At 44.4% G+C, this 15,424-nt stretch overlaps 1 protein-coding gene across 2 annotated transcripts in view; it reads right to left on the reverse strand.

Moving 5' to 3' along the window:
- The window catches only part of Ulbp1 (UL16 binding protein 1), a 28,769-nt gene extending 14,164 nt beyond the window's left edge, over positions 1 to 14,605 (reverse strand). Inside the window, exon 1 of one of the 2 annotated variants that reach the window (NM_029975.2) lies at positions 14,218 to 14,441. In NM_029975.2, the coding sequence (NP_084251.1) occupies positions 14,218 to 14,305 (88 nt within the window). In that variant the 5' untranslated portion in view covers positions 14,306 to 14,441. Of the gene's footprint in view, positions 1 to 14,217 lie in introns of both variants that reach the window. The other variant, XM_006512492.4, reaches the window with a different exon arrangement.
- Positions 14,606 to 15,424: the final 819 nt, after the last annotated feature.

Raw genomic sequence — 15,424 nt, forward strand, 5'->3', positions numbered from 1 at the left:
CCCAATCAAGTAACTGCTAAATTGTGATTTACTTGTCTTGCTGTAACTGTGATAAAAAGGCAAAGCTTCACCAGCTTGGGACCTTCCACACCCAACCACTGCATTGGAAAGATTCGAAGGTACAAGCTCGAGCTTGATCAAAGACTCTTTGCTTTTGCATATGAGTGGAATTCCTGCTTGACTATGGGGGTCTACGGGCAATCTGGGCATAATATTTTGGGGCTCTTTTGGGACCCCGTTACCCCTCCATCAGGACCCCAAACCTTTAAAGTCAAAGACTGATTGATAAGTATTCTCTGGATAATGTTTGTCTGAGTGTCTGCCTGCTTTAACTCTGGTAAATCTGTAACCTGTGATTTAGGACTGACACAGACGACTGCAGCAGATCCACTAGACGCCAAGAGTCAGCAGTACCAAGAGACCTACCAGATCTATCAGTAAGGGGCTGGGTCCTCTAATTTCTTTAGAGAGACATTTCAGGTCATGCCCACTTTGTCATCATCTCACTTTCTCTTTTGTTACTATATTCAAATCAGCATTCATGTTTCTGTGTCCTTTGGCTGTTTGTTTAAATCGTGTCTGAATTATTTTCTTGTATCAAGGTTAGAAGGATGGAACAGACCCAGATGTCTCCCTCCCCCCAGTGCTTTTCCTGGATAAGTTTAAAAACTTTAGAACTGGGACCAGATGGTAGGATGGACAGACTAATCATTATTGGCAGGTGGAAGTTGCCAGGTTTCCATGCTGGATGGCCACCTGAAGAGACAAGTTACAGAAAGTCAAGGATGTCATCTATAGTCTGATCAGACACACAGACCAAGTCCCCTACATTACTACCTGGAAAGATCTCAAATACAATCTACACACCTGACTAACACACATCCTAGTGGTTAAGAAGATAAGAGAGAGAAACCTAAACCAACTGCCACCTCCACCTTTTTCGCAGGACGTGGATTTCCTTCTTTCATCTCCTTCCGTCTACCAGCACTGGCCACTTCCCAAACATAGAGTAACCGTTGGAGTGGAGAGAAAACCCATCAAGTTTCTAGTAGACACAATAGCCTAACATTTGGTCCTTACAGAGACTCATGGAAAACCATCAAATAAGTCATGGTTATAGGGGGCCACAGGTATCAATCAATATACATGGACTAACCAGAGAATAGTGGACCTCGGGACAGGATGGGCATCCCACATCTTCCTAGCCATGCCTGAAAGCCTCTACCTACAATTAGGAGGAGAACTGCTAACATAATCAGGACCCAAATCACAATCAATCCCAAGGAAAATCCCACCACAAGTCAAGATGGGAACCAATACAGGCCTCACTTTACCTTTAGAAGATGAATATAGACTACACACAAAAAAATGAAGCGCACTGGAGAAGGAATTTCCACATGGCTGTCACGGTTCCCCTCAGCCTGGGCAGTGACTGGGGGAATGGGACAGACAGCTCATCGAGACCCTATTTCGATAGAATTAAGACCAGGGGCTACCCCAGATCAGGTTGAAAGATATCCGATGACACTGGGAGCCAAGAAGGGGATCTTTCCCTGATTTAGAGATTTGGGGATTCTTATACCCTACTATTCTCCATGGAACACTCCGCGCCTCCCAGTTAAAAATACCTAACTCCAATGATTATAGGCTTGTGCAGGACCTTCAAGAGGTCAATAAGGAGTTCTGGTCATCTACCCCATGGTGCCTAACACATACATTCTCTTGAGTTCACTGGAGCTATCCATATTAGATTTTAAAGATGTTTTCTTCAGTCTAACCCCAGGACCTAAAAGCCAGATGCTACTTGCCTTTGAATGGCATGATCTTGACAAAGGATTCAATGGACAATTTATTTGACCTGGCTACCCTAGGGAATCAAGAATTTTTTCACCATTATCAATGAGGCTCTACATGAGGACCGTGGTGAGTACTGGTGGGCACACCCCAAGACCACACTCCTGCAACCTGTAGATGACCTCTTAGTGGCAACAGAGATCCTGGAAGAATGCCAGCGAAGCAAAGAAGACTTACTGATGCCTCTAGGTGTTCTGGGGTACCAAGCATCAGCCAAAAAGAACCAAGTATGTCAAAAGAAGGTAACATACTTCAGCACACTCTGAAGGGGGCAATGCTGGCTGTCAGAAGACAGAAAAAAAAGACTCTTCTGAAAATCCCCACTGTGACATCAAGGTGGGAAGTCTGGCTGTTCCTCAGGTCAACAAGCTTGTGCCATTTATGGATTATGAAATCACCAAATAAAGAGATTTTCAAATGGACTGAAGCTCAGGAGGACTCTTTCAATGGACTTAAACAGTCTTTATTGATGGCTCCTGCCCTAGGGCTGCCTGATGTGACTAAGTCTTTTCACCTCTGTGGATTAGAGCAAAGGCATAGCCAAATGACTCTTAAGCCTGTTGCTAGGCCCGTGAAACAGGCCTGTGGCTACCTGTCAAAGAAACTAGACCCAATGGTGTCAGAATGGCTGCCGTGCTTCTGTAGCATCAGGGCCACTGATCTGCAAGTCAAAGATACAGACAAATTAACACTGGGAAATGAACTATGTATCAGCACCCCATGCCATCAAAGAGATCCTTAAACAACCCCCAGAACAATGACTAAGCAACACTTGCTTGACTCATTACCAGGATTTACTGCTCAGCACCCCCACTAATCTGCTTCCTGCCAAATACAGCCCTAAACTCAGCCTCCTTACTTCCAGACCTGGATCTCAGGGGACCTCTCCATGAAAGTGGTGGGATTCTTGGCCAAGTATACAGGCCCAGAAATGACTTATCTGACCATCCAATATTGGACACTGAGGTCACTTGGTACACAGATGAGCAAGTATATATAAGACAGAGGTATGGGGGAGAAGCAGTGGTGTCCAATTCTGGAGCTGTGTTGGGCTTAGCCAAATCTGATAGAATTTTGGCCCAAAGAGCAGAGGTAATTGCACTAAAAATGCCCTCAACCTGGTCAAACAAGTCAATATTTATACTAATACAGATATGCCTTTGCCACTGGGAATATCCATGGGGCTGTGTATCAGGAGAGGCTGCTTATGACTGAGGGAACGATGACTAAAAACAAGCAAGAAATTTGAGACTTGTTAGAAGTCCTCTGACTGCCCAAAAGCGCAATCATTCACTTCCCCAGCCAGCAGAGGGCAGTTGTGGCCAAGCAAAGGGCAATCAGAGGGCAGACTAGGCCTCAAAGTCCATCCTTAGTCCCACAGCAGCCCTGACCCTTCGGCTGCCAGATCCTGGGTCATCCTCTCTACCAGAGAAGCCATAGTATACTCAAGCCATATGTACTCAAGAGTACATAAAACACATAAAAACTCAGATACCAATGGCCCAAAAATCACAAGACTGGTGGATGACCAGGGACTGTAAGTTAATCCTGTCAGAAACACTTGCTCAGAACCTGCTCACACCCATCCACCTAACCGGGGTATGAGGAAAATGGAGGCCCTCTTTTGACATGTAGACTTGACGCTTATTCATCTAAAATCTTTAGTGGGATAAATTGTCTTCAGTTATATTGTACTTATAGGCCCCAAAGTCCAGAAACAATACCTCACCAGCAAGCTCCCCAATGCTAAAAACAATCCCAAAGAAAAAGGCTCCTGACAGAGAGGCACCAAACCAGGAGCCCATTGAGAAACGGACTTCACTGAGGTAAAACCAGGCAAATATGGATCCAGGTCAACATTAGTACCTGTAGATACTTTTTCAAGATCGACTGAGGCCTTCCCTGGTACACATGAAATGGCACAAACAGTGGTCAAGAAGACACTGGGAGATATCCTTCCTAGGTATGGTATGCCAGCTATGTTGAGCTCTGATAATGAACCTGCCTTCACTTTTAGCGGTCTGTGTTTTCAGGCTAATTATGGTTACCAAAATCCTGTCTGCAGTACCCCACACATAGGCTAAAGGAAGCCTGCCTCCAGTTGGCTCTGATTAGGAAATAGTTTCTCTTTGGAACTGACCTTCTTTTGAGGTCATGTATAGGAGACACCCCTCCCATGATTCCCAAGCTAAAATCAGATGTAATAGCTGAAGTGACTGCTAGACATATATTTGACTTCCACAGTGCCCTAGCTTATACACAGAAGGACCTCTGGCCACACCTGAGAGCCAGCTATGAGGCTGCTCCTCCACCTACTCCTCATAATTACCTAGAGGTGACTGGGTACTTGTGAATAGACATCAGAAACAAAGTCTTTAATCCCCATGGAAAGGACTTTACATAGTTATGCTGACTGCACCCACTGCACTTATGGGAGACAGAATCATCACCTGGATTCACCACACCCAGGCTTGCCACAGAGACCCTTCTCCTTCAGACCCTGAGGACATCGCACCCAGATGGCAGGTTGTCAAAGACAAAAACAATCCCTTGAAACTCAAATTGCAAAGGTTATACTTCTAGTAGCCTTGCTTTTAACAAATAGCCTGCTCTAACAACCCTCACCAGCATTATGGCCTAACTTAGATCATCTATAATGCCTCTATGGGTGATATCCTTCAGCTGGTGCATAGGGTGGCCCCACAGGTATCCCCACCTCATCTTCGACTTCTCAGACCTTGTGGTGCTTACCTGGTATAGTGCCCACCTAAAGGAACTTTATTTTTATGTCTGTGCAGGCCATAAAAATGGTAACAGAAATTGGAGTGTAAAATGTGGAGGGACTCACTCTTACGATTGGGGATAATGGGACTACATGAGTATGGTTCTTAGGAGGACAAATCCAGTCAAGGATGGTTTTATTCAGGTAACTAAACAGGACAACTTCCCCAAAGATCACTTATGGATAGGTTTGGCCTAGTACCAAAATTCTTCAACCACCAATATCAGAAACAAAAAATGTAATTCCACGCTAATAAAATTCACCCAATAAGGAGAGACAGCTATGGGATAGGGACTAGAAAAAGCCTGGTTGCTAAGGACCCACCTTAACTTATGTTCAGGAACAGGGAATTTAAGTTCCATCTGTCTTGACAGAGAACCATGCTTCCTCCTAGACCATTGAGGCCAAACCCAGTGTTGGTCACACACAAACCTACATTCCAAAGGTCACTGTCACCTTGGGGTCTACCCAAATTCCCAACAGGATTGTAGCCTCAGAGGTCCAGACACAGGACCTTCAAACTAGCAAGAACATACCTCAAAGCTCACTGTCAACATAGGGTCTACCCTAATCCCCAACAAGACTGTACCCTCTGAGGTCCAAACACAGGACTTTCAGACTAGCAGTGACCTAGTCCTCTTCACCTTTGAGAAGTTACCTCTGAGAGTCTGAATGTTACCCATAATGATCTCACTTGTTTTTTATCCAAATCTAAATAATATATTTATTTCTTTTTCTTTTTTTTATTTGTTCTTTTTTATTAGATATTATCTTCATTTACATTTCAAATGCTATCCCAAAAGTCCCCTATACCCTTCCCCTGCCCTCCTCCCCAACCCACCCACTCCCACTACCTGGCCCTGGCATTCCCCTGTACTGGGCCATATGATCTTGAAGAGACAAGGTCCTCTCCTCTCATTGATGGCCAACTAGGCCATTCTCTGCTACATATGCAACTAGATACATAGTTCTGGGGGGTATTGGTTAGTTCATATTGTTGATCCCCCTATAGGGTTGCAGACCCCTTTAGCTCCTTGGGTACTTTCTCTAATTTCTTCAATAGGGGTCCTGTGTTCCATCCGATAGATGACTGTGAGCATCCACTTCTGTATTTGCCATAACTTCACAAAAGATAGTTATATCAGGGTCCTGTCAGCAAAATCTTGCTGGCAAATGCAATACTGTCTTGGTTTCATGGTTGTATATGGGATGAGTCCCTGGCTAGGGCAGTCTCTGGATAGTCCTTTCTTCTGTCTCAGCTCTGAACTTTGTCTCTATATCTCCTTCCATGGGTATTTTGTTCCCCATTCTAAGACAGAACAAAGTATCCACTCGTTGGTCTTCCTTCTTGGGTTTCGTGTGTTTTGCAAACTGTATCTTGGGTAGTCTAAGTTTCTAGGCAAATATCCACTTATCAGTGAGTGCATTTCATATGTGTTCTTTTGTGATTGGGTTACCTCACTCAGGATGATATCATCCAGATGCATCCATTTGCCTAAGAATTTCATAAATTCATTGTTTTTAATAGCGGGTAGTACTCCATTGTGTAAATGTACCACATTTTCTGTACCCATTCCCCTGTTGAGGGACATCTGGGTTCTTTCCACCTTCTGGCTATTATGAATAAGGCTGCTATGAACATAGTGGAGCACATGTCCTTATTACAAGTTGGGACATCTTCTGGGTATATGCCCAGGAGAGGTATTACTGGATCTTCGGTAGTACTATGTCTAATCTGCTGAGGAACCGCCAGACTGATTTTCAGAGTGGTTGTACCTGCTTGCAATCCCACCAACAATGGAGGAATGTCCTGGTTCTCCACATCCTCACCAGCACCTGAAATTCTGATCTTACCCTTTCTGACTGGTGTGAGGTGGAATCTCAGGGTTGTTTTGATTTGCATTTCCCTGATGATTAAGGATGTTGATCATTTTTTCAGGTACTTCTCAGCCCTTCAGTGTTCCTCAGTTGAGAATTCTTTGTTTACCTCTGTACCCCATTTTTTAATAGGATTGTTTCATTTTCTGGAGTCCATCTTCTTGAGTTCTTTATATAAATGGATATTAGTCCTCTATCAGATTTAGGATTGGTAAAGTTCCTTTCCCAATCTGTTGGTGGCCTTTTGGCCTTATTGACGGTGTCTTTTGCCTTACAGAAGCTTTGCAATTTTATGAGGTCCCATTTATCGATTCTTGATCTTGCAGTACAAGCCATTGCTGTTCTGTTCAGGAATTTTTCCCCTGTTCCCATATCTTCGAGGCTTTTCCCAACTCTAAGTTTCAGTGTCTCTGGTTTTATGTGGAGGTCTTTGATCCACTTAGACTTGAGCTTTGTACAAGGGGATAAGAATGGATCAATTTGTATTCTTCTACATGATAACCGCCTGCTGTGCCAGCACCATTTGTTGAAAATGCTGTCTTTTTTGATAACTTTGGGTTGGAAGTCGATATTATTCTATATTAGAATGGCTACTCCAGCTTGTTTCTTCAGACCATTTGCTTGGAAAATTGTTTTCCAGCCTTTCACTCTGAGGTAGTGTCTGTCTTTTTCCCTGAGGTGGGTTTCCTGTAAGCAGGAAAATGTTGGGTCTTCTTTGTTTAGCCAACCTGTTAGTCTTTGTCTTTTTATTGGGGAATTGAGTCAATTGATATTAAGAGATATTAAGGAAAGGTAATTGTTGCTTCCTGTTATTTTTGTTGTTAGACTTGGGATTATGTTCTTGCAGCTGTCTTCTTTTAAGTTTGTTGAAAGATTACTTTCTTGCTTTTTCTAGGGCGTAATTTCCATTCTTGTGTTGGTGTTTTCCCTTTATTATCCTTTGAAGGGCTGGATTCGTGGAAAGATATTGTGTGAATTCGGCTTTGTCATAGATGGATGTTTTCTCCATCTATGGTAATTGAGAGTTTGGCTGGGTATAGTAGCCTGGGCTGGCATTTGTGTTCTCTTAGTGTCTGTATAACATCTGTCCAGGATCTTCTCGCTTTCATAGTCTCTGGTGAAAAGTCTGGTGTAATTCTAATAGGCCTGCCTTTATATGTTACTTAACCTTTTCCCCTTACTGCTTTTAATATTCTATCTTTATTTAGTGCATTTGTTGTTCTGATTATTATGTGTCGGGAGGAATTTCTTTTCTGGTCCAGTCTATTTGGAGTTCTGTAGGCTTCTTGTATGTTCATGGGCATCTCTTTCCTTAGGTTAGGGAAGCTTTCTTCTATAATTTTGTTGAAGATATTTACTGGCCCTTTAAGCTGAAAAAATCTTCATTCTCATTCACTCCTACTATCTGTAGGTTTGGTCTTCTCATTGTGTCCTGGATTTCCTGGATGTTTTGAGTTAGGATCTTTTTGCATTTTGTATTTTCTTTGATTGTTGTTTCCATGTTCTGTATAGAATCTTCTGCACCTGAGATTCTCTCTTCCATCTCTTGTATTCTGTTGCTGATGCTCGCATCTATGGTTCCTGATTTCTTTCCTAGGGTTTCTATCTTCAGAGTTGTCTTCCTTTGGGTTTTCTTTATTGTTTCTACTTCCATTTTTAAATCTTGGATGGTTTTGTTCAATTCCATCACCTGTTTGGTTGTCTTTTCCTGGAATTCTTTAAGGAATTTTTGTGCTTCCTCTTTAAGGCCTTCTACCTGTTTAGCCGTGTTCTCCTGTATTTCTTTAAGTGAATTATTAATGTCCGTCTTAAAATTCTCTACCAGCATCATGAGATATGATTTAAAACCCGAATCTTTCTTTTCAGGTTTGTTAGAGTATCCAGGACTGGCTGTGGTGAGAGTGCTGGGTTCTGATGATGCCCAGTGTTCTTGGTTTCTGCTGGTAAGATTGTTATGTTTGCTTTCACCACCTGGTAATCTCTGGCATTAGTTGTTATAGCTGCCACTGGCTGGAGCTTGCTCCTCCTGTGATTTTGTTAGCCTCTGTCAGTACTCCTGGGAGTCCAACTCTCTCCTGAGTCTCAGTTGTCAGAGTACTATCTTCAGGCAAGTGTGCAGAGTTCTGGAGCTCAGCTCATCCTCCTGGCTGAAGATGAAGGCCAGAAAGAGACCATACCCAGAAGCTATGTTGCTTCTGCTGCCTTTGCACTCTCCTGCACAGACTGTTCTCTTTGGATCCCAGGATACAAGATGGCATTCTCACCTGGTCCCATGGACGGAATTCTCCCTGGAGGCCACCTCTCCTCTGGCAGGAAAAGCTCAGAGGTCTGGGTGTCAGCTCTGCCCTCTGTCCAAAGATGAAGGCCCAAAGGGACCCTGTTTCCGAAGCTATGTAGCTTCTGCCGCCCGTGGGTGCTCTCCTGCGCAGACTAGTCTCCTTGAGACCCTGGATACAAGGTCAATGATCTCACTTCTGATTATTGACTCTGCATTGATGCTAAACGCCCCTTGGTATGATGGCATTGCTTTCAATGCTTCAGTCCCTGAACCTACATAAGCAAGCCATTACAGATGGCAACTGACACACCTTGCCAGGTCAACTTATAATCAGTTACAGGGCAAGGGCTATGTGTAGCCCAAGAAATACTATCAGGGAATACACTCACCTCTGTAACCAGACCATTCCCTGGGATAAAAGTAATGGGTACTTCTTAGTCCCACCAGATGTCTGGTTGGCCTGTTCTACTGTCCTAACTCCACGTATCCACACAAAATCACTTAACACTTCCTCTGACTTTTGTGTTCTGGTTCAGTTGGTTCCCAGGGTGACTTACAATTCAAGAGAAGAATGTTCTCAACTACCTTAGCCATGGCCCTCATAAGAAATTTAATCAAGAACCAATTACCACCATCATTCTGTCTACCTTCCTGGGCATCAGAATAGCAGGAGCAATAGGAACAGGAGCCACAGCCTTAGCATTACAAGTCGACAGGGACATAGAGGCTAGAGAAGGCAATGTCAGCCTTAGAAAAATCTCTGTCCTCTCTAGATAACACAGTGTTATAAAATGGAAGGGGCTTGGAGTTACTCTTTCTACAACAAGGATGAGTATGTGTGGCCTAAGAGAATGTTGTATAGATGCAGACCAAATGGGGGTTGTCAGAGAAAATATGGCCAAACAAAGAAAGAGACTACAGGATAGACAATTGGAGAAAGGGCTATCACAGCAATGGTATGAGAGTGTGTTTAATTGGTCTCCGTGGTTGACTACTCTGATATGCTCTTCAGATGACCTCCTTATTAAATTGTTCCTGTTACTCACTTTTATACTGTGTACTCTTAATAGACTAACCAACTTTGTCAGAGAGCAAGTCAGTGTTGTACAAATAACTCAGAGTCCTTAGAATTCAAACTCAGCCCTTAGAGCTTGAGACCCTGGATGCTGAGGTGCCATGATTGGATACTTGTGAAAGTGAGAATGAAGGGCCCAGCCTAATATACAAACTCCATTTTGTATTTATACTCCATCTTATGTTAAGCTTGTCCTCAGGCTGAACTCAGGCACTATAAAAACCACAGCATAATTCAGGAATCAAGACACCCTAGAAACAGCCATAAGTTTCCTAACAACTGCTACTACACTCTTAGTAACAACCATTCAGGTCCTAATTACAGATGTTTTTAGTAGATTATTAAAATTAACCACAATTGCTCATAACAAGCTGAAATCATTGCTATGCCATAGATTTGCTCCAAGCTAAAATTTTCAAACGTCAATCAATGACTGATAAGTTGGAAAGACCCTCCCCTGCTGTAACTGATAAAAAGGCAAAGCTTCACCAGCTTGGAACCTTCTACACTGATCCATTGCTTTGGAGAGAATGGAGAGTAGAAGCTCGGGCTTGAATAAAGACTCTTTGCTTTTTCCTATGAGTTGGATTCCTGGTGGACTCTAGAGGTTTGTGGAGACCTAGTGACTTGGGCTGTGATATTTTGCACATGCCTGGGCCAGGGAATGGCAATATTAAGAGGTATGACCTTGTTACAGTAGGTGTGCAACTGTGGGTATGGGCTTTAATGCCCTAGTCCTAGCTCTCTGGAAATGAGTCTCCACTAGCAGCCTTCAGATGAAAATATAGAACTCTTAGCTCTGCATGCACCAGGCCTGCCTGGATGCTGCCATGCTCCCACTGTAATGATAATGGACTGAACCCCTGATCCTGTAGGCCAGTCCCAATTAATTGTTGTCCTTTATAAGACTTGCCATGGTCATGGTGTCTGTTCACAGCAGTAAACCCTAACTAAGACATGGGTCTAAAAAGCTCCCATGATGACATCTATAGGAGACATCTACAGTGAGGACATCTACAGCCTGAAAGGCAGATCTCACTAGCACAGGAAACACTCACAGCTCAACACTAAGGTGATCAAAACTGCTCTGAATATAGGAAAACAGCCACAACTCACCAAAGGGACCCAAATCTTTAGAGGACACCAATGACAAAATGGAAGTAAGAAAGAAAAAGTGCTTGTTTTCTCAAAGTGAAGTTCATCAATTTTGAATGTTTAGAATTTCCTCCTGATGACTAACCAAGATCCAACCTTTGTTCAAAGCCTCTTTGTGAAAACATCATTGATAGGTGTGTGTAAAGGGCTGCAATATATGTGCCGCCACTAGATGGTGCTAAACCTCTTTGTGCGCAACTGCGAGAGCACAGCCCGCCAAAGTCACCAGTCCGTCTCCCGGGGCTTTTGCCCAACCCCTGGGGGCTTTAACCTATCCCCAGTGTGCATGAGGATCATGGGTGTTGCTACCAGTCCTAGTTTAGACACGTCACCAAAAGTATTTAAGCCACACACTTTCTGAGCCTTCTTTGTCTACCTCACTATGTTATTGAAGTAAAAGTTAACCACGGAAGAACCTGGTGTATCCTGTGTTTATTTCCCGCGGGACGGGGATAAGCTCGGGATAGGTGTGAACCTGCCAAAAACCAGGTATGCTACCTGCAGATCTTCTCTTTCTTGTCTGTTCCCACATATTCAATCTCCCAGTCTCAGCCCCAGTTCATTCTTAAGAACACTATGGCAGCTCTCCCTGTCCCAACCCCCCACCTCCAACTGATCCCACAGGTCTTCCCCAGCTACTTCCCTCACCCCATTAGCCGCTTATTTCCAACCCCCAACAACAGCAGTGCCCTGTGACCCTGACAACACGAATCACTTTACCCAGGGCAAGAAGTAGGGTGAAGGTGGACCTAAACTTCTTCTTTGCTCCTGAGGTCCAATTGTGACCTCCCTTTCCTTTCTGACCCCATCCCCAAGCAAACACAAAGACCTTCCCTTCGCCAGCTCATTCCATTATTCCAGTCCCAATACCAGCAATCACTCCCTGTGAACACAGCAGCTGAGCAGGCCAGGGAAGCAGACAATACATAATCATCATAATCCGCCAAAATCCAGAGAGGAAACAGAAACCAAGAACAAATCACCCAATGCAAAAAAGAAAGGTCCAGACATCAGCACCTAGACCTGTAATTATCCCAAACCCAGATGCCTAGATGCGAAAGCAAAAACAGAATCACTAACACACAGGACAATATGTCTCCATGAGAGCCCAGCTATTGCACCACACCAGGCCCTGGATATTCCAGCACAGTCGAAGCACAAGAAAAAGACCTTAAAATCAACTATATGAAGATGAGAGAAATCCTTAAAGAGGATATAAATAAATCCTTTACAGAAACTCAAGAACACACAAACTATTAAAGGGAACAACAAAACTGTTCAAGACCTAAACATGGAAATAAAACAATACAGAAAACAGAAATTGAATGAATTCTGGAATTGAGTAGACAATACCACAGAAGAAATGGATACATTGGGCAAAGAAAACATTAAATCTAAAAAATTCCAGGTGCAGAAAAGTCATAACTGTTCCTGTTTTGAAAGAACTGCAGGGACAAAAATGGAGAAGAGCCTGAGGAAAAGGAGGTCAGGTGACAGGCCCAAATTGGATTCCTACTCAAGAGGAGGCTCCAAGGCCTGACACTATTACTGAAGCTATGGAGTGCACACAAAAAAGGGGCCTATCATGACTGCCATCTGAAAGACCCAAAAAGCAGCTGAAAGAGTCAGATGCAGATATTTACACCCAACAGAAGCTGCTGACCCCTGTGGTTAAATTAAGGAAAAGCTGGAAGAAGCCGAAGAGGAAGGGGGACCCTGTAAGAGGACCAGCAGTCTCAACTAACGTGGACCCCCTAAGATCTCTCAGACAATGTGTCACCAATCAGGCAGCATACACCAGCTGATATGAGGCTCCCAACACACATGCAGCCGAGGACTGCCAGGTCTGGACTCAGTCAGAGAAGGTGCACCTAACCCTGAAGAGATTGGAGGCCCCAGGGAGTGGGAAGTTGGGGGGGGGGGGATAAGTCTTGGAGACATTCTCCAGGAGGAGAAAGAAAACAGGGACAGGGTGTGGCAGGGGTGGGGGCTGGGGAAGGTGTGGGATCTGGAACAGTCAGAAGGTAGACCTGGAGGGGGATGAAATCCTGACTGTAAATAAAGATTAAATAAAGTTTAAAAAAAGATAGTATACAATTTTGAAGATTGTTATATAAATTAAGTGGAGCAATGAGACATGAATTCTTTAGTGCCTAATAAGTGTTTGGCAAATGAAGGCCATGATCATCATATTCTTTTGAAACTAAAATATATTTTCATCTTTGGAAAACTAAAATAATTTTTAAAAGGAAAGAAAGGAAGGAAGGAAGGAAGAGAAAGAAAGAGAGAGAAAAAGAGAGAAAAAAGAAAAGAAAAAAGGAAAGAAAAGAGGAGAAAAGAAAAGAAAGAAGAAAAAGAAAATCTGACCTACTAGTCATCAACTGAGTATCTGATGCAGAGGCACAGATAATATACTTCCCAATCTGAAATTATTCCTGTTTTACAGAAAAACAGACTTCTGTCTAAATGAGCCCCACTATCTGATCTGCCTCCAGGGGAAGGATTCTAGACAGGCCCAGGTGCAGTGGCAGAAGTGTCCATATGCCCAACTAAGGACCACTTAACCCTGTTGTCACCCCTTGAAGGAAGGAAAGGATTAAAGTCCTTTTCTGGGTGGAATAGTGAGTCAGGACAGGGAAGGGAGATGAGCTGGGTGGGTTCAGCATACACCAAGTGGTTGTAAATCTTGGTGTGGTGGCACAGGCCGTTAATTTTTATATTTGGCCACAAAATTCTAGTTCAAGGCTAGCCTGGGCTACAGAGTGAACTCTTTCAGCAAAAGTCCCAGACTTTGGGGGGAGGGGTGCGAATGTGTGGAGCGGCTGTTGGTTGCCTGTGCTATAATCTGATTAAGCAGTAGTTCAGAAGCAAAAGGACCAGAGAACTCCTGAAGAGAGAGGCAGGTTTGGTAAAGAGGGGAGGGGTGGGGAGAGGACTCCAAAGAACTTGGGACCTAGAGTATTTTCAAAAGAGTCTCTGGGCTGAGGAGGTCCTGTTCTCCACACTGTGTCCCTGGGATTCCTCTTAGGTTCAGGTCCCAGGAAGTCACTGACTAGCTCAAGACAGAGACAGCTGTGCTCCCCCACCACAACCCCCACCCAGGATTTGGAAATTCACAGGGTAGCCTTTAACCTGTGTTCCCTGCTCCTTCCCACTCCCATCACCCTTCTGCCCCCTAGAATCTCAGGAACTCACCTTCTATCCTTGGACACAGACAGACAGACAGCAGGCACAGCAGGGACAAGCAGCAGGAAAGGACCTTGTTACTGGCAGTCAGCTCCATAGCTGCTTCTCTAGACTCTGGCGGCCAAAGGCACGATTTTAACTGTCTGAAAGGGAGGGACGATCTTGATCACTTCCTGATAATGGTCCTGACCACAGAAAGTTTTTGAACCTTGGCTGGGGGATCAAGGCAATTCCTCCTCCCGATCTTGTCAAAAGCAACTTCTAGTGCCCCTTTCTCCAGATCCTTTCAGAGCAGCTCCGCAGCCCCTGCAGTCTGTCTCCAGTGCTTTGCGGGGTGGGGCAGGAAGGAACGCAGCTGCGCGGGGAACTAAGAAGGACTCGAAGTGCAGGAAGTGGAAAAAGAGCGGGAAGAAGTGCCAGGAACTGATTGGCTGGCAGGCTGACAGGTGGGTGGGGTGAGTGACGAGTGGGAGGGTGGGGTGGCAGGGCAAGGGAGTGCACTGCGCAGGCTGGGTAGGGTGATCTACAGAGCAAGCAGGAGCTCCAGGCTTCTAAATTCATTGTCTGCAGATTCCTCAGGGGCAAGGTCATCAGAAGCTGAGTAATCCCCAGCTGCAACCCTGGACAGAAACCAAAGAATGTGGGCACAGGAAGCTGTAAGCAGACTGATAGTAACCCTGGCTGTGGCTTAGATACGCATGCTTTTGTGGAGCCCCCAACACACATACACCCCAACACCTCTGATGCCTCCAGCTTCCTGCTGCCTACTAGGGATCCTTCCAGCACCTCTCTGGCTGTAGCTACCCATCTCCCCACCCCCACTTCCTCTCTCTTCCCATCTGCACGTCTTAAAAATGTTTTTAAAAGCCTAAGAACTTATGCCCCACACTGGAAATCACAGTTGTTTCTGTCTAGTCTGCAAGCTATGCTTTGCCACCCCAATGTTCTTGCGTTTTGAGCCCAGAGGTCAGCTTTGAGTGTCCACAGGTCTTTAGTTGCACCTACTTTGTTCAGTCAAGATCTCTAAAGTTAGGAGCTCCGGGATTCTAATAGACTGGCCAGCTTTCAAAATCTGTGGATGTTCCTGTGTCCAGGATTATAGGCACAAATCAACATTTCTGGAGTTCTTCCTGGGTCTATGGAAGATGAAATGTAAGTCCTCTCGAGTTTAAGGCTGGAGTTTCAAAATGAAAGTGAAAGAACTCAGTGGGGAAAC

Source organism: Mus musculus, chromosome 10 (genome assembly GCF_000001635.26).
Source record: "Mus musculus strain C57BL/6J chromosome 10, GRCm38.p6 C57BL/6J".
NCBI lineage: Eukaryota > Metazoa > Chordata > Mammalia > Rodentia > Muridae > Mus > Mus musculus.